Source organism: Drosophila ficusphila, unplaced genomic scaffold, assembly GCF_018152265.1.
Source record: "Drosophila ficusphila isolate 14025-0441.05 unplaced genomic scaffold, ASM1815226v1 contig_106, whole genome shotgun sequence".
Lineage (NCBI taxonomy): Eukaryota > Metazoa > Arthropoda > Insecta > Diptera > Drosophilidae > Drosophila > Drosophila ficusphila.
The window spans coordinates 9,762,561-9,787,831 of record NW_025063993.1 but is presented as its reverse complement, the minus strand read 5'-3'; the positions used below and the strand labels follow the sequence as shown (position 1 = coordinate 9,787,831).

General features: G+C 42.9%; 2 protein-coding genes across 12 annotated transcripts in view; one reads left to right on the top strand and one right to left on the bottom strand.

Moving 5' to 3' along the window:
* Positions 1–25,023, top strand: part of LOC108096237 (NAD(+) hydrolase sarm1) — a 39,097-nt gene extending 14,074 nt beyond the window's left edge. For 2 of the 11 annotated variants that reach the window (XM_017197653.2, XM_017197655.2), the window contains 9 exons: positions 9,103–9,366; positions 14,206–14,579; positions 15,086–15,476; positions 19,066–20,991; positions 21,055–21,234; positions 21,307–21,476; positions 21,605–21,819; positions 22,185–23,124; positions 24,830–25,022. In XM_017197653.2, the coding sequence (XP_017053142.1) occupies positions 9,103–9,366; positions 14,206–14,579; positions 15,086–15,476; positions 19,066–20,991; positions 21,055–21,234; positions 21,307–21,476; positions 21,605–21,819; positions 22,185–23,124; positions 24,830–24,914 (4,545 nt within the window). In that variant the 3' untranslated portion in view covers positions 24,915–25,022. Of the gene's footprint in view, positions 1–9,102; positions 9,367–12,394; positions 13,032–14,205; positions 14,580–15,085; positions 15,477–15,991; positions 16,109–16,966; positions 18,550–19,065; positions 20,992–21,054; positions 21,235–21,306; positions 21,477–21,604; positions 24,442–24,493; positions 24,737–24,829 lie in introns of those variants that run through there. The other 9 variants (XM_017197656.2, XM_017197657.2, XM_017197661.2 and 6 more) reach the window with 8 other exon arrangements.
* LOC108096239 (dyslexia-associated protein KIAA0319-like protein) lies at positions 3,452–7,692 on the bottom strand. Its single transcript, XM_017197664.2, is given in 9 exon segments — positions 3,452–4,043; positions 4,108–4,275; positions 4,339–4,855; positions 4,918–5,108; positions 5,169–5,277; positions 5,334–5,465; positions 5,523–6,806; positions 6,866–7,426; positions 7,428–7,692. Coding segments are annotated over 9 exon segments (3,210 nt in total). The 5' UTR covers positions 7,473–7,692; the 3' UTR covers positions 3,452–3,840.
* Positions 25,024–25,271: the final 248 nt, after the last annotated feature.

Genomic DNA, 25,271 nt, shown 5'->3' with positions numbered 1-25,271 from the left:
CCGAGACGGAGACGAAAGTGCAAAAATCGAATTACTGAAAGTTGGCTAAAATAAGTGCACTCGAAGGTGGCAGTAGCTAAATTCTGTGAGTGGGAGAAGTACACTTTTCGCACATACAATTAGGTTTTTTTTTTTTATTCAGACCTTTCAAATTTGATTTATTGAAGTTCTCACTCGAAACAAGGTCATATTTATGTTGTTGGTACTCAATCGCTTTCTAAGAGCAGTGACCTTAAAAAAAACTTTGCTTATCAGCTGGCTATAAATAGAGTTTAATTGTAATATATGTAAATATAATGTTTCGATAACCAAAAACTCTAAAATATTATCTTTGCTCATAAATAAGCCCCACTTACAGACAAGACAATACATAAATTTGGTAATTGTCGAACTTTAAAATAACTATTGGCTAAACTGTTCAATAAAGCGCACCTTTTACGACCGTATTCTTTTTAAAAGTCGAAATGTTATATTTTTCAAAAAGTTATGAACGCTTTTTTATGACTTGTTTGCTCTTCCCTCCGCTAACAGTTGGGATTCATTAACTTTTCGAAGTCACTGTTTGCACTTCCAGTTTGTTTATTGCCTTCGCCCACACGACGGCCTCAACCTACGACCCATTGGAACAGTCTCAGTTTTTGTTGTCTCTTCTAGAAATGTCACAGCCCACACTAGATCTTCGTTTCATATTTTCTCTTTTTCGCCATTTTCCCCCTTTTTCCTCGTTCCTTGTTGCCATTTCTCGTTTGAATTCTGCCGCTCTAGAACAATAAACTTTCATTATGAAGAAATTCTCTCTGTGTGCGCAATTTAGAGGGGGTTGGTAGCTAAAAAAATTTGGAATGGGGCTTGCTACTACTTTTCAAAGCAAACAAACAAAGTTTGTCATTCATAGTTGAATGCCAGGGACTAATTAAACAATAATAAAACGCAAATAAAACGACAATACAAAACATTTTATGGTGTTGCCGCCACCCACTCGCCCACCCAAAAAAGCTATCACCCCCCTCGAAATCCCCTCCCCTAACCACTCAATCTATTCGCCATATCAGCAGCACCCAAAATTATTGTCACGAATACATTAAAAATCACTCAACCGTTGTCTCGTGTGCCAATTTTTTTTGTTGCTCCCCCCAAAACCCCTCACCTTTTTAGTTTGCTTAAATTCCAACCCCCTTTTCCCCTCCTCTGTATATTTTAAATGTGGTGTTCATTTAAATCACATAAAAATCAAACAAAACAGCACATAAAAGCCAGTTTTATTTTCGATGTTCTATTATGGGTTCTGTTTTTGTCTGGTCTTTTTCGTATGTTAATTGATAAAGTTTTATAACTTTTTAATGAAACAGCCAAAACGAAACTGAAGTGAACCGCAAATTAAATGCAAATCCACACTGACAAAAACAATCCTTACCTTGAAACGGTTTTAGCTGTGGAATTTGTAAGTAGTCTTCAAAAATAATGCTTTGATAAATCAACAAAACTTCGCTAATCATCGAGTTTAAAATTGAAGATAATAAGAATCTTGGCGGCACTTAAGTGTCAAAGCCTTTTATTGACTAGTGAATACCCTTGTTTTTATGAGTAATTAAAATGCTGTAAAGTTTTGCTATAAGTTTCCATATTGCTTCGCTTACAAATTTTAAAATCAAAGGCAATTTATAATAAATCTATAAATTCATTTTTATAAGTACAAGCTACTTATTTAAGAGCTGTTAAATCACAAAATATTTTGACTTTGAAACACAATATTTGAGTGAATAAATCTTTTCGATTCATTAGTGCCCCGATGGACCTAACATTTTAATTAAGATAAAAATTTAATTATTTAATTGAAAATTCATCTCAAGTCTAAATTGTTATTTATCTTCCTTTGTTCCACATAAATCATCCACTGTCAAAAATCCATTATGAAATAATGTCAGCTGTGGGTATAAACGTTTTTTCTTCGTTTTATAATTTTTAAAACAAAATAAAGCCATCGCTTAATTTATGCAAAATGGCCATAACTCAACGCGACAGCGGAATTCACCTTTAAAACAAAACAAACAGCGAAAAATCGTCGTCTTTTTGTGTTTGGCTGATTTGACAAATGACAAAAATAATGATAATACCAGTAGCCACCTGCTGTAGGCAGCTGGAATTATACTATATAGACGTTATTATTATTGTCCAGTCGCCATGTGAACAACTCCAACAGCTGTAAACTGTCAGCGGTCATCATCTGCGATATCTGAGATCGCAGATCATGCAAATTAGTTTGAAATTAAAAATTCATAATTTGGGAAGAGTTCGTGGAAAAGAATTTAAAGGCATTCCTCGAAGACGAGAGGCGTTAAATTGAGACTTATGAGGGGAAAACAAATAATAAAGCGGGCTTTAAATTCCGAGAAAATCCAGTGGGTGGGCGGTTGAAGAGTTCAAGAACCTCGCCTTCCGTTGGCCATGCAAAACCCTCGAAGGTCGGTAAGGATTCGCCTGAGCCTGGGCTAATTACGGCCAAAGGACATCGCACGATGGTCATGACATGAGGCAGTCGACAGGCGCCACATGGATATGGGATATGGGTAAATCGCGTGTTTTTGGCCGCTCCCAGCTGTGAAAAATGGGTCGCGCGTGACAGTCAGAAAAGTGGTAGAGGGGTGAGCGGGGGCGAATTCGGGGGGTCAGGTCCAAACGGAGCCGGCCAAATCCGGCTAAAATCAATAACAAACACGCAAATACTTAAGCTCCTGCTCAGACTGAACCAACGAATCCGCGCTCTTTAAATATTTCGCAAAAAATCGTAATAGACAGCTACACTTCAAAAACATATAATAATGTTGTATTTGGTTCAATGTTAAACTAAATTATTTGCCAGATAGGTATTAGAAAATGTTATCTGATAGATAGACATTTCGCAAACCAGAAAAAAAGTCAATCTCTTGACAGTTGTTAATCTCGAAAGTGTCAAAAAAATATCAAACTGATTTTTTAAATCCAGAAAACTGTTGTTTGCATATTTATCATATCAGCATGTTAATACCTTTTAAGCCCATTTAAAATTCCCGAAAAGAGATAAAGGAAATGTGTAATTAAAAAGAGTATTTAATGCATAGTGTATAAATGATTTGTCTCAGTGCATAAATTGGCAAGAAATCCGCTGGCGAACCTAGTTTGGTGTTTTCATTTTGTGTGTGGGCTTGAAATGCGTCAATGTTTGAATTAAAATCTGATCAAAGTAAAGAAGCTGCCAGAAAAACAGCAGTGATAAGTCAACAAGTCGTGTAAATATAATCAGGGAGAACGTCAAAAGGAAAATGTTTTAAATGCAATCGGCATTCGCTTGATAAATGTGTTCTCTGCATACGAATTAAGCAAACAGTGTGCCACATGTGATTGATGCTTAGTCAAATAAATTAAATGACATTTTGCATTGATTGAGTTCTGATTTATGTTCTCCTCTCCAATCTAAAATCAAAAACCATTTCATTCATCTATTGTTTTCGTTTAATGTGGGTAATAATGCACTTTTAAGCAGTTACATGTCGTTTGTTACATTGATTGTGAACAGCTATGTCTATATATACACACATAAAAAAGTATCGCAGTAAAAGTAAACGTTAAAAATAATGTTTGTTGCACAGCAGCAGCTTAAAATGAAATATAAATAACTAATAACCTAAGCATAATTGCACATAAAGGAACTTATACAGTTATACACAACTTCATGCGAGTTGGCGGAAAGTACAAATATATAGAGTACATTATAGAAATACAAATAGATATCACACACACGGTATAGTAGATCGACTAACACACACATATAGATCTCCTAATCCTGATTTCTATATATTATTATTATGCCTTTATTTTGCGGCCCAACTTTTGTGCGCCGTACTTGTGACTGTCTCGACCGGAGGATCCACTGCCTCCGCTACTTCCATGTCCATGATTGTGAGAGTTGTGCGACTTGTGTTTGCCCAAGCCATTCGATTTGGTCCTGGTTTCAAAGAGAACATCGGAGTCCGTCTCCGATTCGGTTAGCGATGTGTTGCGGGAATCTTATGGAAGAAATATAAATAAATACATACCTTCTTAAATAACAAAAAATATAAATATACTTACAATTCGCTGCCTCTTCATCCTTGTTGCCTATCAAAGAGTATTTCTGCACTTTCTGGCGCAGACGTGGCTTTTTCGACTGTCGGCAGGCACAGGCTATCCCCCAAAATACTCCAGATAGCAACAGGCAGCACACAATAACGCCAACGAACACGTACAAAATAGACCAATCTGGAAGTAATAATTAGAATAATAATTAGCTTAGATATCCTTGTTAAATATGGTAAAACCTACCGCAATTGGCCTCTTGATTGTTGAAGAAGTAACCTGCCGATGGCATCCAGAAGGCCTCGCAAATGCAGGCTCTGCTGATTGGATTGCAGGAGCCATGACCAGAGCAATCGTTCTGGCAAACTGTGGTGCGAATATCCACGGCGAATGCTCCCAGTATGGAAGCATCCTTTTGAAGCTGAGTCCGCAACTGGCGCTCCACTTGGAGGCCATCCAGTGCCTTGCCCTGACTATCGTTGACGTAGAAAACCAGAACACTGGCATCCGTATGCAGATCGTACTTGAGCTCCCTCACTTGGATCTTGTTCTCGTCGCCCAGGAGAAGTTGCAGCTTCTGCACCACCGAATCCAGTTCGGATTGGGCCAGCACGGAAATGCCCATTGGCAGGGTCATTTGCACTAGGTTAAGGATCTTGGGATCGGGACGCACATTCACGCTCACCGTATCCGAACTGGTTAATCCCTGATCATCGCTCACGGTTAGTGTGAAAACATACCTTCCTTGAACCAGATTGGTTAACTGGGGAAATATATGTAATTATATTATTTTTTAGAAAGATTAAGGTTTCATTCTTCACTCACAATCATCACGGGCTCCTTATCGGTATCTGCAACAATCACACCTGCCGCCAAACTGTGCTCATCGCGTGTCCAAACGTACTTAACCACCGCCAGGTCATCCCAGGACTTGGAGCCATTGAAGTAGATGGCGGTGGCTGGCAGGGTGATGGTGTGGTCTCCCCCACCGTTGGCAATTGGGGCAGCATTGCGTTCTAATAAAGAGGAATCATTTGTTAAGGAACTTCTACTAAAATTAAGAGTTAACTAGTTACCTTGGACAATCTTCACCCAAGTAGTGTCCGTGGCTGTATTATTATTTTCATCAGATACACTAAGTTCGAACTCATAGAGGCCAAGAGTTAGGGAGGTGGCATTGGCAATCTGTAGAATTTGGATATTTTATTTTAATAAGTTAATAATAATCATAGAATACTCACCGATGAGTTGGACTTTAAAATGACAGCATTATTGGGTCCACTCAGTTGTCTCCATGAATAGCTCTTGATACCAATATCATCTTTCGATTCGGAGCCATTGAGCAGCACCCAATTAATGGGTAAACTAGTGGTCTGCAATATAAATAAATTAGTTACTAGATGAAAAAGAAATCCCTTAAGGACACTAACCGAATTAGAACCCGCATCAGCAACTGGAGGAGAATTCGTTGGGGGTTTCACAAACACATGGACCTTGGCCGTGCTGGATTGTCCACTGCCATCAGTGACTTTGAGCACGAACGTGTACATGCCCTCCTCCAGATTGGACAACTGGACGTAGGGAGTCCTCGTGTTCTGCATGTCCACAGCCTTGGCCTCATCGCTGGCATCCTTGGTCCACTCCCAGGCCACGATTTCGTGGTCATCCGAACTGGCTGTTCCGTTCAAAGTCACGTTATTGTTGGGAAGATACAGAATCACTGCATCTCCGGCATTTGCCACCGGAGCGTAATCGGTTTCCTTGAGGACTGCTATGGTGGCAGTGGTGGAATTGGTTACATTATTCGAATCGGTGACGGTCAACTTGAAGGTGTAGTTTCCCGGAGAGGTGAGATCCAATTGGAGGGTGTTGACCTCCGGCAAGACGGGTTGATAGCCAATCGGTCCCGAAATCACCTCCCAGTGCCAATTGGTGATCTTGTCGTCGTCCGTGCTGGTGCTTCCATCGAGTATCGCATTGGTGGTGGGCTGCCGGATGATCTGTTCCCTGGGTGAGATGATGACCTGGGGTGGCTGATTGATTCGGTTCTCGGGAAGCACTGTGACATTCGCCGTCGCCTCGCCAAAGGTTCCGTTGTCTCCAGTCACAGTGACCTTGAAGGTGTACAGTCCCTCGGAGAGATTGGATAGCTTCACCTTGGACTTGCTCTGATCCGAAATGGTGCCATTCATGGGACCCTTGGGTTGGGAAATGAGGGTCCATAGGTACTTGTACTTGGTGTCGCTGGTCTGCTCATCGGGAACAGTGAAAGCAGCGAGGGTTACCTCCTGCTCGGGCAGACGAACTTCCTTGGACATCACGGAGACCACGATATCCTTGTTCTCTTCCGTTTTCAAGGGTGGAGTGGCTACCTCTGGGGAGTTCTCACTAGCAGCCGCTTCCTGCTGGCCTGCCTCGTTGCTGGTGAGATAGGAGCTATAAGGCACCGCTGCCATCACGCATTTCCTCTGCTTGTTCCAGACGAAGCCTTCGGGACAGGTGCACACTCCTCTCACCGCATTCGGTTGGAGTGGGACACATTGTTGGGGTGGGGGACACGGCGTCTCCACATCGCAGGCGGTGAACTTGGCATTGGCGTCATAGTAGCCGAGCTCTTCGTTGGCCAGCACATCGTTTTCATCCGGCTGGAAAATCATTTGATTCATCCGCTTGTCCGCCAGTGGAAAATCTTCATCCTCATAAACGGGGGTTTCCTAAAAGGTGAAATTTAAGATCAATAAAGGAATTGAAAGCGGTTTTTTTGTATTCCCACCTGATTTCGCGACAGGTAGCCCAATCTCCTGGGTTGTTTCCAGAAATTAAGAGCTGCTTCATCATAGGGTAGAATCTCGGCATTCTGCTTGGCGGCCTCCGCCTTGAGGAGCTGTGGCCAGGTGGCCTCTCCCAAGGGGTTCACCAGCACCATCTGCACCTTCTCGTTGGGCATCCGAACCCTGAGCTTGGGCAGACAAGCCTCGTTGCTTCTGCACCGGATGTGATAGCACTTTCCCTTGAAGACCAGGACCACGTTGCAGGCACTGCTGGCATTGCGGGGTTTTTCGCAGCACGCCTGCAGGCAGTTCCACAGATAGGCCTCCTCCTCCAGGGGCTCCACTGTGTCCGGTTGGGGTTTGTACTCCTCGAAAACGCCCGCCTGCTGTTCGTCCCGCGGCGTGGCATTCTCGAAAACATGCCTCAGCATTTTGTGGCACACCAGATTCGGAGGCGAAGCGCCACCGAGTGAGGAGTCCGGGGCTTCTTTGTGTTTCTTATTTCCACCCAGCAGAAGAGCATTTTGCGTTGTGACGTCGGCATATGCTGACGCCATCGAAAAAAGTCAGCAAAAGAAGTTTGAAAATCCAGTTGCCCACTTGAACCATCTTTAGTGTGGGTTCCTCGACGAATTGCTGGCTATTTTCTGCAGTTTTTCGCTCCGAATTAACCAGAAAACACTGGTTCTGCGATTTTTTCTTTCAGCCAGCACACAACAATGTAAAATAACCACTTACTGACAGCTGATGTATTACGGCAGCCCTGCGCAGTAATCAGTGTTGTAAGCGGTACGGAACAGAGTTCCCAAGAGAATGGTATGAGTGCTTGGAGTGTTTGGAGCGGAATAGAGCGTTAGATATGGAAAAGTTACCGCTGAGAAATAACGAACAAAAGCTTTGGGGGAAAAAGCTTTCTCCGGGTTGCTTGGTAACGGTTTTTGGCTCCACTTATTTTTACATAACTGATTTAAATAAATTGCGAAATTATTGATTAGAATAATAGAGGGAAAAGGAGTAGCTCTTTTTTTTTTAGAATCTATAAATATAAATAACCTTAAAAAACTCTAAGATCCTCCTTTCCTCTTCTCCAAGTTGTCTTGAAGAAAGGTGACACAAAACTTGGTCAACTTTAGACCGATTTCAAAGTGTCATTTAAACACTTGACATCGAATTACAAAACAACTTTGTGTTCGATTTTTTACCACCTTATCGTTAATAATTTTAAAGATTTCCAATCGATTCCTAAAACGAACAAATTAAAATTTTAGGAGATAAATTATGACTCATTAAACTTAAGTATAGAATGACATTTTTGGGACCCTCTACTATTTTTCCCGCTGCTGTATTTACCAAACATGGTCTCGTGCTGCCCACACACTAAAACGCTACAAAACACACCCATCAGCCATATTGTATAATTCAAATAGTATACGACCCACGCGTCAATCGAATTTCGCAATTCGCATTGCACAGAAATTAATTACGTTTCGAGCAAATGCAGATAAATCACTGTATTGTATTTATGTAAATTTTTAATTGTTATACACGCAAACTCAAATCAAATATAAATCAATCCGTGCTCGCGGAATCGAACCAGATACTATACTGGTCGGCTTGTTCCGTTTGTTGTTGCGCCCCTAAAATCCATTAGAAGTCTATTTATCTAGCCGGTTATATTATCTAAAGCTGCTGCATTAACTAGCAAAGAACCATAAAAAAATATTGAACGTAAGCAGAGAATTAGTGGGGCAGTATCAGGGAAGTAATGTTTTCGATCCGGGAAAAAGGTGTTTAAGCCATTCGCTTTGTAACTTATTCCATACCCTAAAGCAATTTGTACTAATAACTTAATAAATTAATTAATAAAATCAACTGTAAGGTTGTTATAAATATTTATTATTTCTTAAAACAGCTATTTAAAGAATTCCCATCAGTTCCAATGAATAAATGCAACACATAAATCGTATTGAATGGCACGCGTTGAGCGTAGGAACAAGTGAATAAATTTGTGTGCCAATGTTAAGAAATTTGTTACTTCATGGGGGAATCCACAATTTGTACATGTTTATCACCGGGAAGTTTTACTGAAAGCTGCGAGATCTGTGAGCTTGTATATCTGTAAAGTTTTAGTTATTCATTGCCATATAAGGAAAAGTGCTCTTACTGATAAGCTTGCATTGCAAAGTGACTATTCACAATTCTTATTCATATTCTCCTGTCGTTTTTATTTACTCTACAGATGACAGACTTTTCGGATAGTTCGCCCAGCGGGGTGTTGAGTCCAGCTTCCTCGCTGATCGAAAATTTCCACAAGAAGAATGGCTCGCCGCAACCACTCGGCAGCAGCAGCAGCACCACCACAGTAACCCCAACGACCTTGAATGGGTCTGCAGTGGGTGGTGTGGTGTCCAGCACCGCGAATGGCAGGCAGATCAACACCAGCTCTAGTTCATGCAGTAGTCTTAAGGAAACCTCACACCAGTCCACATCCACATCACAACAGGTGAGAAGTGATAAGAATTCACAAGTACCATATTCAAAAAATGTTTGAGTGTTTAAAACCGAAGTTAAAGAATATTAAATTAAACCTTATTATTGCTTAGTTTAATGTTTAAATGTTTATTATAAAAATCAAGTTACGGTTTAGTATACCAAGAATTCCATCCACTCGAGTGCTTGATTAGACAAAATAGAATCTGACGCAGCAGTGGTCATCAGTTTAGATATCGTAACTCAAAACGCATGGAATCAGGTTGAGCTGGCATAATGCCGCTATTTTTAACGCATTACTTAAGGAACCCCCTAATCGATGGAACCTTTTGGTGGTACTGCTCCACCGATAAGTCTAGAGGTTAACCATTGATAACCGATCCCAATTCCCCGATGAACTCAGTGCCCTTCTATTGGAGCCCCTCCATCGCGATAAGATTACCCTTTGGTATTTCATAGTCCCACTGGCGACGTTGCGGCTGCTGGGCAAGCAAAATCGGCTTTTATTAATCACGTATTTATTATTTGCCCAGCTTGATTGAGTTGTAGCTACAAAAATAAGCACTCGAATAATTATTGAACAATTTAGAGACGGGTGAAGTCAAAAGGCAAGGCAAAACGTGCCGCACAATTGTTTAGCCGTTTTTAATGGCCTATTAACAAGTTGTTTATGTTTTTTTTATGATTGAAATAGATAAGATACCTTTGGGTTTTCACTAGAATTTGCATAGCCAGCACACGTTTTTATCTTTGAATTTTCCCCGCTTTCAATTTGATAAGGAAGTCGCCGATCACAGTGTTTATCAAACGCTGACACTTTCCGTCGGCCAAAAATAGATACTGACCCATTTGAATTTATAGGCCTGTCGTCCATCAAAATTTTACAATTTTTACTTTGCAAAATTACTATCTGATCTTTTTGTTATCAAACTGGGCATAAAAATATTTTTGACCTGTTGAAATCAAGCTCAAGTTCCTCTGCGTTGACCATTCATGTGTCAAAAATAGCCCCTGACCTGATCGAGCATTATTCCCACTTTATTTAATTTACTAAATTAGAACTTGACACTTTATAAACAAGGTAGACAGAGAAGTAATTTGCTTTGTAAAAAGTTGATGACACATTTTGCCGGCTAGTTAAGCGCTGCGGTGACTGACGCAAATGTTTGAACATCTTTCCCGCTAAAACAAACGAAAATTTTAATTAAAAAGAAAAGATACTCTCTATTAAAGATAATGTTATACATATGTCACTTTGTATGTGCAAAGTATACTTAAGTTTTAAATATAAAACAGAGAAAAGTATCTCTAAACGGTTGCACATTTTCTATAACTCGTTTTAGCCCATCATCTTATCAATATGCTCCCTTTTATTGTAGGGTATCTTTATATAAAGCACATTCTTCGTCGTCTCTTATTGACTCGCTTTAAATGGAGGCTGAGTCACTTGCCGGCAACCGGCACACTTCGTCGCCATCGAATTCTACGTCAGCGGAGCAGAGCGCCTCGGATTCCGTCCGGTTTCATACGCCCCGTATTCCCCACTTCCCCAATTGCGATTCGTGATTCGTGAATCGTTCTGATAGACTCGTTATCTGTTTACATCCTGGTTCTGTCTGAGATTGTGTGTTTGTGGTCCAAGTTTAACAAGCATCATCATCGCGACGTGATATTTATGTGATTTCCCCCTACCAAGAGTTCAACATCTGGGTGCACATACATATATTTGTAGATCTCGATTCGCCTGGGCCAAATTCATTCAGATTCAATAGAATATGACACAAATTACCCGTTTGTTCGGCGAATTGGTTTTTTCACCAGGCATGACAATTAAGGTTTTCTGAAGAAAAAAGCTTTATTTTAGGTGGTTAGCTATTGATATGATTTGCCTTTCGCAGAACTTGTTGAGGTAAACTAAATGATTGAAAGAATATGACGCGGTGTAAAGTATGATAAAGCATTGATATAGATAGCAGATCTTTATTTAAATACATATCTGTTTAAATAGATTATGAGTAGCAGTTACTAAAATATGTAAAACTCGGAAAAAAACTGCTGTAAAAACCAGTTATTCTTTATAATGGTGTTTAAATCCATTTAAAACGCATTTATTTCTATTAGACAAGCTTAACAGCCTCAATGATAATTAAAATATTATAAAGGCTAAGCAAATTTGCTGAATGATTTTGCATAGATTAACACCCAATTATTCAAATACTAAACGGAAACAAAACAAAGCTCTTTGGCTCACTCTCTCAGTAAAAAGTCCCGCGGTAATCAGAAAAGTAAACATCGCAAATTGAAGTGAGCAGAACGAGATACAATCTTCGAGTAGCTTGAATCAGAAAATCAGGGGAAAAAAAGAAAAAAAACAAAATAAAAATCGGAAAGCCGAGAACTCGTTAATTAGAGAATCTAAAGCTTGAAAAGCTTAAACAGAAACGTGAACCGAGCGCGACTTAGCAGCTGAATTATGGAAATGCAAATTATTCACGGCATAAATTAAAGATTAAACGAAGGGAAACACGGCGAAAATAAATACACACACACGAACCTCACACAAAAGCTGAGGGAGAGCCGCCCAGACTTGTATTTACAATTTGATTTCCTAGAATTCCTCAAACACACTCACAACCTATCACATGTGTTGCCATTTAGCCGCTTGGTTCTGTCTCTTTTTTCTCCCTAACTATCTCTCATTTTACACAGAAAATATAAAATTAAAATTATAAGCTATATTTCGAAAAATTTAAAATGATTCTATTTGTTTTTAAATCTCTGAAAATGATATCGGGATGATCCATCACTTCAGTTTTGAATCGCTTAGCCAAAACAGCGCAATTAGTTCTATATTGCCTAACAAAAACTTTCAATTTATTTAAAAAAAATTCTCTCTATTAATTTTCTAATATTTTTTGTTGAGTGTGGCTTGTCGATCGCACTTTAAAATGACGCCGGCAGCGACGCGGCAGAACTGAAAGCTCTCGAGCCGCCAAGCTCCCACGCTGCCTGTGGAGCTAGAAATTTCGTGCTCGGCGCTCATTTTTATTTTAGTTAACGAAACGAACGAACCAGCGACGCGCTAAGAAATTCAAGATATACTATAGCAAAAACACTCAACCGAGGCGGAAATAATTTTGCTGTAGTTCTTTTTTGCTAGCGTGTGTGCCGTCGAAAGAAAAGAAACATAATACAAATCATCTTTATAATAAATTGCTCCTCAACGAGTACCGAAACGAAATCAATGAGCAAAGAATCGTGGGTTTTTTGACCATTAACGAACAATTAAACGAACTCTCTTTGTTATCAGTATTGCACAAATAAATAAAATCCAACCGCACAACGAACAACGAAAGTAGTAAAGAGAATACCAACGAAAAGTCAAAAAGTCAGTGGGTGAAAAAAAGTAAAAGTCCTGCAAATAGAAAATTGTGGAGGGCAGAAAGTAAAAATCCATATGAAAATATAATATATGTGTTTTCTATAGCCGTGTGTGTTTGTGGCTGATAAGCCCCTCATCCCAAGCTGATTATTTAGCCATACAAACGTACGTTTATATATGCCCGAGTTAAGTGCTTTATCAAAACGGAGGCGTATACGTAATATGAAATTCAATTGAAAGCAACAGAGTTTTCCAAGAAGTTGCCAACTCTGAGCTAAAACAAACGATCCAAAGAGGTTAGTCCCACCGATCGCCGCACAAAACATCATTGTGATAATTTAGTAAATGACGCAGAAATCGAGGAAAAAAGAAACACAAGTGCTATCTAATCTTTTGATTTCATGTCCAAGCCAAACTCCTTCACCCTCCGCAATTGTAAGGGAAATATTTATTGATCAGGGGTACTTGAGAGTGTTACCTTGCCGATAAGTTTATGTCAGCCGGAAAGAGAGCGACGGGGGTGCGAAATGTTTGCTATTCGCTTTGGCCAACATGTCGTATGCGTAACGCCCATTCAAATCGCTCTCGATTTATGTGTGTGCACATGTTTTATTGCCCAACCAGAAGAACACCTTATAAACCGATCGCTGCCCACTCAAGCGTATATATTAACGTTCAACTGTTCAACTTGTTTGACTTTTGGGGCTTCTTCTTCGCTTATTTCTCTTGATGGCAGACGCCAGAAACCTGGCCAAAATTAGATTTGATTCGTAATACGCCAACATTTGTCAAAACACTTCGAGCTGTGGCTTTTCAGCCAACAAAACCATAAATAGAAAATCCTCCTCCTTGGGTTTTTCCTAGAAAGTTATGAGTGTCTGGGACTTGTATAATATCTATAGATATTATTAATTAACAATACATATATTTAAAAGAATCACGTCTAGCTAATTAAGGCCAGATGAGAGCATCGCCAAGTTTACTGACCTAGGGTCAATGGCTTTGTTCGAGCGTTTGTAAAACTGATCAATGAAGTAATTTGCTGAGAGTCACTTCTAATCAAATAGACTTTTCCCCGTGCCATAAAGCATTTGGTTAGTTATCAGAATTGAGGAATTTAGATAAAGAGAACCATCCATCTACTTTTTAGGGGTAAGCTCCATGAAAGGCAAATACTATATAGCGGCCAAAACAAATGTCGATCCCAAAACGAATGGCTCATTTGATTTATAAAGACCAAGTTAAGCGCCCGGGGCCATAAAATGCGAGTGGAGATAGCGCCAGACAGTAAAACATAAATATGTGTACGGTATATATATTCGTATATCTATATAATATTTGCACAGAGCAAAGGGGAAAATGTGTCTCTGTACAGCCGCACATTCCTCGCATTTTTCCGCCGATGAGTGTCTGCCAGAAAATAACTCGAGTTTCTATAATTGTATTCCTCGGTTTGTTTACCCGCCCCAGGTTGTCAACAGCAGCAGCAGCACAACGACGCGGGTGGAGAAGAAGTCCCAGCGCCTGCACCACCACATAACCTCCTCATCCTCCAGCTCCTCAACCACCCAGGCTCTGTCCACCTCATCGGAGATGAAGGCGGCGGAAATCAAGCGCGATCTCACAAACATCCAGAAGTCCATGTCGGAAATCAACGATCTGGCCAAGGAGCGGATCACCGGTGGACCTGGCTCCATCACCACCACCTCAGCGATCACAGGGCCCAGCACAATGTCCCAGACGACGACGAGCAGGCTGGCGCCCAAACCCCCATCGGCTCATCCCTCGATCGACGATCTCAGGGGTCTCAGCAGCCAGGACAAGATCACCCAGCTGCAAAAGAAGTGAGTGAAGACTACTTGGTTTGTGCACCATGGAATTTTCCATAGTGACTAGTTGGAAAGACCTCCTATCGATTTGAACATCAGCAAGTCAGCAGATAGCCAAGAATCTATATCAATGACACATAAAGTAGAAATTCCCATTGTCGAATGTTTGTGTTTATAACATAAAAATTTGTTATAACTAATTGGAGATTAAAGGGTTTTTATTTTTATACGCATCCCAACCAAGACATAATACCCAATTCATTTTATTTATATTATTACGCTTTGAAATGAATATATTAACTATTTTTGGAACAATTTTAATACTTTATAAGCACTCCACAAGAAAGTTTAATTTGTTAGTCTTGTAGTCTTTCTTAAGACTTTCCAAAAGAGCTAGCAAACACAACAATCAGGCGTTAATTGGAGCTAATCTGACCTCAGAGTTTACTAATTTTCGGACCGCCCCTATATTACCTTTATCTTTCATACATGTTTTTTAACATACCTTCTTTTCTTCACAGACTTCGCACCTCGTTCGAGAACCTGGTGGACGACGATGACAGCAATGGGATCGTGACCATGCCGGATGACGACGACTGCCCGCATAACCACTTTGGCAGCGGCCTGAACCTCAGCCATCCCACCGCCGCCCAGCTGAGTGCCAGTGGGTTGAGCGGGTCGAACAAAACCATCGACACGATCAAGTTCCAGGAGAAGAGCATGAAGACCGAGTCGAAGACCAAGGTGGTCACCGATGGCTTCAGCTCCGAGCAGGCCACCAGCAACTCGGCGGCGATGAAGCGCCTCCAAGCCGGAGATATAGACTATCAGGAAAGCAAGGGTGCATCGGCGATGAGGAATCGGTTGGAGATGGATGGTGTTAAAACGGAGGAGAATGCAGCAGTTATCAAGGTTAGTCCTGGCAACCAATAAATCGAGCAATAATATGATGCAAAAGCGTAATGTTTATAAAATCTGATTTTTTTGGTAGATTTCTTATAAATCTAATTTAAAAATTTAAATTCAGGTTTATTCAACTTAATCAACCCTATAACCAATCCCGAAACCAAAGCTAATAACCTATGGCAAGTAGTCATTGAACTCTCCCTTGAAATCTCATCCCCAAACAAGAGCTTTCGCTAGGAGCTTTTTGGCATGCCCCCAAGGGGGAGTTACCCCCAACAAGCAGTGGTCATCCCCTTCGGTAGCTTTCGCTAACTGCTAGCCCATGGCACTCCTTTCAGTTGGGAGTTCGTCGCGTGCATGTTAAGGTCGCATCAGGGACACGCGCGCCAAGGCGTTAATAACCCAGTCCGGCGGTGAAAACTGTCCAAAAGTGAAAGTCGTCAACCCGATAACTACTCCGGCTTACTCATAGCGCAAAGAAAATCGATTGTCTGGCGCCGAAAAGCGGGCAACACTTGAAGCGAAAGTAATGTGAAATGCTCCTAAACAAGTGCCTGCTCCTCGGGAGCCCGAAATTCATCCGGAACTACTGCAAGTCCAAGAAGGAAAAACCCACCGGAATGTTCCGAAAAGTTCAGGTACCAACGAACCTTGAAATATGCATTAGTATTCATTGTTTGTTATTTTCGCGATTACACCTGTTACCCTGGGTTACAATGATACGGGGGAAAAACAAAGTTCCAACCGCAGATTTTATCTAATCAGCTGGTCGGGCGGCTAAATTACATCATTGTTGATTTGCATACGTATATTAGCTCTAATTATTTTATGACGGGATAATTAATTTCCTGAGGGGTGGCTTATAAATGTCAAGGATTGTCGGTATGCCAAAAACCATTGAAATCTTGGAAAAACAATAATGCGTTTAGTAATTTGGAAATCCATCACACAAGACTCTATCAACACATCGTCCATCAAAACAGATCCCCTTTATAAAGTATATGCCAACTCAATCCCATCCATAGATATTTCGAATCTCACACGAGGGCATCAATTTGAATGGGTGCTTATCTTTGGCCCTGCGCCAAAATATTGGGCAAACAGACAGACAGCCACGCTCCATGTGCAGCCAACAAGTGCCTGGGCTCAAACATTCATAAAAAGTCCAATGAAAATACTTTGATATCATTTTTATGGATTGGCGAACAATCCAAATGGCTTAGGACATTTGCGTCAATTGCAAGAAACTCATGGAACGGCACGCACCATCCCAAGTTATTTCCGAGAAGTAAATGGAGCAATGGGAGAACCTTGCCGACCGATCACCCCCATCCTCATCCCTCCTCCTATTTTTGATTTATTTCCCACGAGCCAACGCTCCGAATTTTTGTATGTTCCACAGCAAAAACAAAATCGCTGTGCTCTCTTTGTTTTATTTTCGAAATTATTTTGAATAAAACGCCTCAGAGCGATACGCGGATCTCAGTAGCAGATAGACAAGCGTCGCGAGCGTTTCAGCAAATCGAATTATACGTAGTTGGATTATACAATAGAGCAGAACCGTATAATCGATGGCATATATAAGAAACTGACGTGTGACTGTGGCTCGACCCTACTAAATACAAATAAAGAGCAAGTGACAAAGACTTCCTAATTAAAACTTAAAATAAACATACAGCGATTTTGTTTACGAATGAGAATATAGTATTGTCGCAGGTGGAACGGCAAACGAAACCTGTGAAAACACCGACCTTCAAATATTGTAAATCTCGCAGACTAAATACACTCAGTGGTGAAATTAAATTCATAAAACCAAGTGTGTGATAAGGCAAAGTTTATTTTACAAAATTAAAATTAGAAAGCTAAAGTTAACTTCCTATATTGAAAAATGCAATAACTGATAACTGGAAATTGAAAATAATGCTTATCCTGATGAAATAGCCGTGAAAACGCAACAGAATATTGCTGAAAATCGGAAAATCGAAAACCTAACGACAGATGGCCTACCGCTTTCGACGCTATGTGAGCTTTTACCAATTGCCTTCGTTAAGTTTTCCCCATTTTCATATGCAAATGTGGCTCAACAAGTGTCTGATTCGGTCATTTCATGCCCTGCAATGTGTATAGTTTCATCATTTTGTACAGAAAAGCTGTGTCAAGTGCCTTGTTAATTTCCATTTAACTGTGAATATATTACAAGTTCTATTAGTCGGTCAGTGTCACACACAGATAGATACAACCAAATACACTGAAACAAAAGAAAAACAACTCACACAGAGAAAGTGACGGCGACGTCGACGCAGCCAATTTGTGCGCTATTTTTATGTGAATGAAAATAAATAAAAATACAAAGTATATACATAATATACGGAATACACGGAATACGCGAGCGAAGCAGCCAGCATTCATATATTCTCGAATATATAGTATACGGAACCGAATAATCAGCAACTACCGAACCGACTTTGGCATTGAAATACCTGCCTGCCGCCTCTTTTTCTGTCGGGGAGCAGTAATGTCCAATCAGGCGCCTTGGCCCGTTCGCAAGGGTATCTTCCGCTCGAGCGGTCAGTCGGACTTCACGCCCACGCGATCGCCCAGTCCCATTGTGGAGATGCCGCTGTCCCCTCCGCCGGTGGCCACGCCCCCCAATCGATTCGGGATCAGCTCACCGCTCTCCCCGCCCCCGCAGCCCATTCAAGTTGTGGCGGGTGGGACGGCAGCCACTACCATGTCCACTGCGTCCGCTGCCAGAATGTCTGGAGCAACAGCCTCCGCTTGTTCGTCCTCCTCCTCGTCGTCGTCGTCGTCTTCGTCCTCGCAGTCGAGTTCTAGTTCTCATACCAGAGTACGTAAAAGTTCTAACCCGCCCCCACAGCCAATTAGCAACTGTCCACTGTCGCCACCTCCACCGCCCACACCACCGCAACAACAACAACAGCAACAACAACTGCCACCATCAGCAACGCCCAACAACACCAACCACTCGACAATTACAACACCCAATCACAACAACAACCACAACTGCAATCAAATGAAAAATGTACGCGAAATCCCCATCGAGGTGGAGCAGAGCAAGGTATAACAGAGAAGGGGGCGTATTCGTTGTGATTCAGTCTAGTTTTAGGGACCTAGGGGGTTTATTTGTTGATAAGACCGGGTTTTATTATAGTTTAAAACGATGGGTTTTAGGAACAGTATTTATTTAACAAGGCAATGCTAATTACATACTGTAATTGTTTATAGCGAAATGAAAACAGGTATACTTGTTGAATGTGTTATACGTATGTACGTTATGAATGCAGTCACACTAAAAAAAAAGCGTAGGTGGCATAATTAAATTCTTTTACACAATTAAAATAAATAAAAAAACATTTTTCTCTCTGTATAACAGTATTCATTCTGTTATACGGGTTGAATAAGAGCATTACTTCTGTTATACGGGTTGTATAACAGTTAAATATCAATTGAATTTGTACGTTTGCATCATGTTATTGAAAATTCCCAAAAATATGTCATAAATATATTGAATTTTTTTTTCCAATACTAATTGTTATACCTTCTTCCCTTGCCGTCGACCATCTGAAAATTTCAGGAAGCTCTCTCGCTGCGCACCGGCGACATCACACAGCAGGCGAGCAACAATGTGGCCGCATCCAGTATTACGGTGCAGAGCGAGAACTTCTCCGCGGACAAGAAGGCGATCTCGCAGTCGCAGCAGTCGCAGACGATGACCTCCAACGGGATCATCAGCCAGGAGAAGCACGTGTCCTCCGCCTCGCAGGCCAACTACTCGATGTCGCACAAGGGCGTCTCGAGCACCGGCAGCAGCATGATCACCAGCTCCTCCCAAATGTCGGCGATGAATGGCCAGATGGTGAAGCTCTCCGATCTCAAGTTGGACGACCTCAAGTCTCTGACGGCGGGCAGTGGCCAGCAGGAGATCGAGCAGACCATCAACAAGTATTCCAACATGCTGACCTCGATCGTGAGCTCCCTGCAGGAGGACGAGCGGGGTGGCAGTGCCATAGCGAACTACGATGTGGGCGCCAAGAAGTCGCAGTACCTGGAGAAGATCAACGAGGTCATCCGGAGGGCCTGGGCAGTGCCCACCCACGGCCACGAGCTGGGCTACTCGCTGTGCAACTCGCTGCGCCAGAGCGGCGGCCTCGATCTGCTCATGAAGAACTGCGTCAAGCCCGATCTGCAGTTCTCCTCCGCCCAGCTGCTCGAGCAGTGTCTGACCACCGAGAACCGGAAGCATGTGGTCGACAATGGCCTCGACAAGGTGGTGAACGTGGCCTGTGTCTGCACCAAGAACTCGAACATGGAGCACTCGCGCGTCGGCACCGGCATACTGGAGCACCTGTTCAAGCACTCGGAGGGCACCTGCTCGGATGTGATACGGCTGGGTGGCCTGGATGCCGTGCTCTTCGAGTGCCGCACCAGCGACCTGGAGACCCTGCGTCACTGTGCCAGCGCCTTGGCGAATCTATCGCTGTACGGCGGAGCCGAGAACCAGGAGGAGATGATCCTGCGCAAGGTGCCCATGTGGCTGTTTCCATTGGCCTTCCACAACGATGACAACATCAAGTACTATGCCTGCCTGGCCATTGCTGTGCTGGTGGCCAACAAGGAGATCGAGGCGGAGGTGTTGAAGTCGGGTTGTCTGGACTTGGTGGAACCCTTTGTCACCTCGCACGATCCCTCGGCGTTCGCCCGCTCCAATCTGGCCCATGCCCACGGTCAAAGCAAGCACTGGCTGAAGAGACTGGTGCCGGTTCTAAGTTCGAATCGCGAGGAGGCGCGCAACCTGGCCGCCTTCCACTTCTGCATGGAGGCGGGCATTAAGCGGGAGCAGGGCAACACCGACATCTTCCGGGAGATCCACGCCATCGAAGCTCTGAAAACGGTGGCCAGCTGCCCGAATGCTATCGCCTCCAAGTTCGCCGCCCAAGCCTTGAGATTAATCGGAGAGACGGTGCCGCACAAGCTGTCGCAGCAGGTGCCGCTGTGGTCCGTGGAGGATGTGCAGGAGTGGGTGAAGCAGATCGGATTCAACGACTACATCGAAAAGTTCAACGAGTCCCAGGTGGACGGCGATCTGCTGCTGAAGCTCAACCACGACAACCTGCGGGCGGACATTGGCATCGCCAACGGAATCCTACTGAAGCGTTTCGAACGCGAGCTGCAAAATCTCAAACGGATGGCTGACTACTCATCGAAGGACACGGCCAAGATGCACCAGTTTCTCTCGGAGATCGGCGTTGATTACTGCACATACACGTACGCCATGCTGAATGCTGGCATCGATAAGTGCGCATTGCCGCACGTCAACGAGGACATGCTAATGACCGAGTGCGGCATCCACAATTCGATCCACCGCCTGCGCATTCTCAATGCGGTCAAGAACCTGGAGAACTCGCTGCCCAGCTCCTCGGAGGAGAACATGGCCAAGACACTGGACGTGTTTGTTAGCTACAGGCGCTCCAATGGCTCCCAGCTGGCCAGTCTGCTCAAGGTGCGTGTGCTTTGATCTTTGTAAAGAGTGTTTTTTATTTAGATTGTGGTTTTTCTTTTAAAGGTTCACCTGCAGCTGCGTGGCTTCTCGGTGTTCATCGATGTGGAGCGCCTGGAGGCGGGCAAGTTCGACAACGGCCTCTTGAACAGTATTCGACAGGCAAAAAACTTTGTCTTAGTATTAACCCCCGATGCTCTGCACCGCTGCATCAACGACGAGGACTGCAAGGACTGGGTGCATCGAGTGAGTATCTCAACTAGGGTTAACCGCCTTCCACCATGAGATACTCAATGGGGATGTACTTCTGATACGCAGGAAATCGTGGCTGCCCTGAACTCGAACTGCAACATCATACCCATCATGGACCAGCACTTCGATTGGCCGGAGGTGGAGCGACTTCCCGAGGATATGCGCAGCGTGGCGCACTTCAACGGCGTCAATTGGATCCACGACTACCAGGATGCATGCATCGATAAGCTCGAAAGGTACATTAAGCGACGCATTTAGATCTGGATTAGACTGGGACTAGGACGATGGTTTAGCTCCATTACCCCGATTACCAGAATCACTTCAAACTAAAACTTAAACGATTCCCATTCTTCTGATGCGGCAGATTTTTGCGCGGCGAAAAGAATATCGATCGCATTGCGGCGATGGTGCCGGGCACCCCCGGTTCGGTCACATACCAAAGAATGCACAGCAACGACTCCGATTACCAGAACGGAGGCGGATCCGGAGCGGGAACTGGAGGAGCAGGCGGTGGTGGCGGCGGCGGCGCAGGCAGTGTGGTGGATGGCCTGATGGCGGCGGCCAATGGCAGCGGACAAGGTGGGCCAACGAGTACTACAACTACTACTTCTACTACTCCCAACTCCAACTCAAATCCAGGCTCAAGCTCTAGCCAGAGTCCGCCAGCGGCTCCAGCGTAGAGTGAGCCAAGTTAAGCTAAAGTCTTACAGAGCTAGCCAACTCGAATATAATGTTCTAGGCTTAAGCAGAGATCCTCAAAGTCACACTCTCTAGTACAACTCTCTATCCACCCATACACTCACTCACCTACTCACTCGAACACCCGAACCATTACAACCTACTACTACTCCACGACCATTACTCTTTACTCTTACCAATTAATAATTGATTTAATTCTGATTGCCACACACTCGAAATCGCTTGAATTGCCGTCTCGCGCACAGCTAATCACCAGGCAAATAGGTACCGCCAATCCCCCTCGCCGGCCCGCCAACGGGGCAGCACCTCCCAGCTGAGCAGCTACTCACGGGCGCCATCGAAGCGCTCCCAGATCCTCACACCCTATCGCACCCAGCAGGCGGCCCTGCTCCACAAGTCCGGGGCAGGATCGGCCTCGATGCAGAACATGACACCGCTGGCGTATCTGCCGCCCAGGAGAAGTTCGGCGGCGGGTCTGGGCCATGGAGCGGGCACCGGCATGGGCAGTGGCTATCGATCGCACAGCGTGGACGGGTTGCTGGACCAGGCGGGCTCAACTCCCGACCAACGGATAGCAGCAGCAGCGGCCAAGGTGACGGCGGGGAGCACAGCTCTGACGAATGCCAGCTCCACAAGCACCCTTCAACCCGAAGAAGAGGAGGCCGAAGTGGTTCCCCTCAGTGATTCGGTGACGCGGCGCGAGAAGCACACCCTATCCCCCCCGGCGAATGTGCAGCAGCACAGGAAGTCGCGAAGTCTAGACCACATCCTCAGCAAGCAGACCCTTGCGGAATTACTACCACCGAGTATCGAACTCGCTGATGGAACGCAGAGCATGCAGAATCTGGTCATTCCAATGACTCCGCAACCCCAGCGAAGGGACACCAGCTCCTCCTCGAAATCGCCCACTCCGGAAAGACCACCACAACCAGCGAGAGAGCGAGTCAGGGAACGTCAGAGTCCCGAGGGTGTGAGTGCGACGGAAAGTGAGCGGGAGGATCAGTCGGATAGCGGGTGTTTGCGACACGGCAACCAACAGAGGGCATCGGCTTCGGTCCATCGCGGAGCCAGCTTGAGCAGCAACAAGACCTCCAACTCGTCGCTGGGCTCCAACTACAGTGCTGGGGGAAACAACAAGACAATCTTTAATCGAACGATGAAGAAGGTCCGCTCGCTGATGAAAAAGTAAGCCATAACGAGGAGGCGAACAGACGAAGAAGACCGGGACACGCTGTCCCCACTCGTCGCTCGTCACTCGCTGTCTGCTTCATATCAATTTCAGCCACCTTTTCACAAACTGATTTTTAAACAACTTTTTTTTTAACACTTAAATTGATTTCGATCAATACGTTTTTTTTTTCATGATAACTTTTATAATAAAAAATCAGATTGCGAAAAGGTGGCTTTAGATACTTGCCCACTAAATGCCTGCTAACCCGTTACTCGCTGCATTTGTGCCATTTAAAAAGAATCTCATGCGATCATTCACTTATTCACATCCCCCAGCCCCAAGGGACCCCTGCACAACCCCTCTACCTCTCTCTCACACCACTCGCTGCCTCTCTACTTCTCTTATTCTGGTGTTGGTACTCGCTAGCTATTTTTACTCGCCACTCGTTGACTCAACTCGTTACGCTAAGCATCCACTAAAACTCGCCTGCGTTGCCCAAATTTTACAAGAAGTATATTCGAACGCCCCTACCTCCCTCCAATTTCTCTCTACAAACTCTATTTGCCTTGTGATTAGTTGTTGATTTTGATAATTAATTTTTTGAGGTAAAGAAAGCGAATTTAAACGGCAAAAATTATTTTATGGAAAGAAAAACACAATTAACGACTGCATAAATACGAAACCTAATTTATAGAACCACAAAACAAAAAAAAACGAACTAATTTTAAACATTACAAGAAACAAAAATACATTGGAAAAAATAAAAGAAAAACACCCTATATTTAGTATGCTATTTATAATTAATATGTTTAAAAATTGTACATTTCTCGCGTATGCAATATGTTCTTGTAACCGTCCGCAAGCGTAAATTAGAAATTGCAAAACTTTAAATTAACCCATGTGGCTTAAAATGAAAATATTTAAGTGATAATTGAACTACGTATATTCGAAATTTACTTAATGCAAAATTTTTACAACTACATGCTGTACAAAACCTAATTTTTAGCGCAAGAGTTTTTAAGGCATATTTTTATTGATTTCTGCAATATATATTTAATATTTAAATAGTGCCTAAAGTTAAAAACGAAAACCGAAAAAAACGAAAAACAACAAAAGAAATAAAATGTGACTTAATTAAAACGAAATGTGTATTATTGGACCAATGATAGACCCCTTCCCCTGCTTTATCAGTGCATACTTATCATCAATCGCATGTCCACATCCCGATTTTACGTTTTGTGTTATGTTTTTGTTGCGTTTAGTATTTGACTTTTGTGTTTGTGCCGCTAATAGAATCCGAAATGTTTTATTTGTAAATATATTATCACTTTCTTTTCTTCCACCTCTTTTCTTTCTCTATATCCGCCTGGACTTTATTTGTAGACCATAAAAGCGAAATTGGCTAGCGCAATCCGTTGTAACTGTTGTTATCGTTGTGCCAGTTGTAAACCACCCGCCCACAAAGCACCCATCCTCCGAATCGAATCGAATTCGAAAAACCCATCATCGCACCGTGATCAATACCGATGCCCACTCAGCATCCGCTGTCTCGACAACCAACATTCATTGTTATTTATTGCAAAACAACAAAAATAAACAATCAAACAAAGCGATTAGCAAAACTAATAAACGTGTATATAATTTTACAAAACGAAAGAGTCCTGCCCATCACAATTTTAATTTGTATTTCACCTGTCCCTTCCCTTCCAATCGAAACAGTAACGAACTGGAGGATGAAGAATTGTCGGGTATTATTCTGTCCAAGGCTACCTCCCCGAATGCTGGGCGCATGATCTTTTGGTAAGGACCGCCACCTTATCCACACTCAACCGCACAAGACAATCGAATTTTTGTAAATATGAAAGAAATCAAATCACAATAAAACCGAACGAACTGACGAATCAAAACGTTTTTGTTATTCCGAGCCTCAATTTAAACTAATGTCCTCGATGAGCATGGTGGATTTTTTTTTTATTTTATTGCAATCCATTTTCAGGTATGAGTCTTCTGAAATCAACTCTGAAATTACTTTCAATTTTAAATTGAAGAAATTAAAAAAAATTTAGTTTTGTAAAGTACACTTAATAGGTGCTAAAATGACAAAGTTGCGTATCATTTTGTTATCGAACCAGTTTCGAACTTTCAACCTAGCGCTAAAACG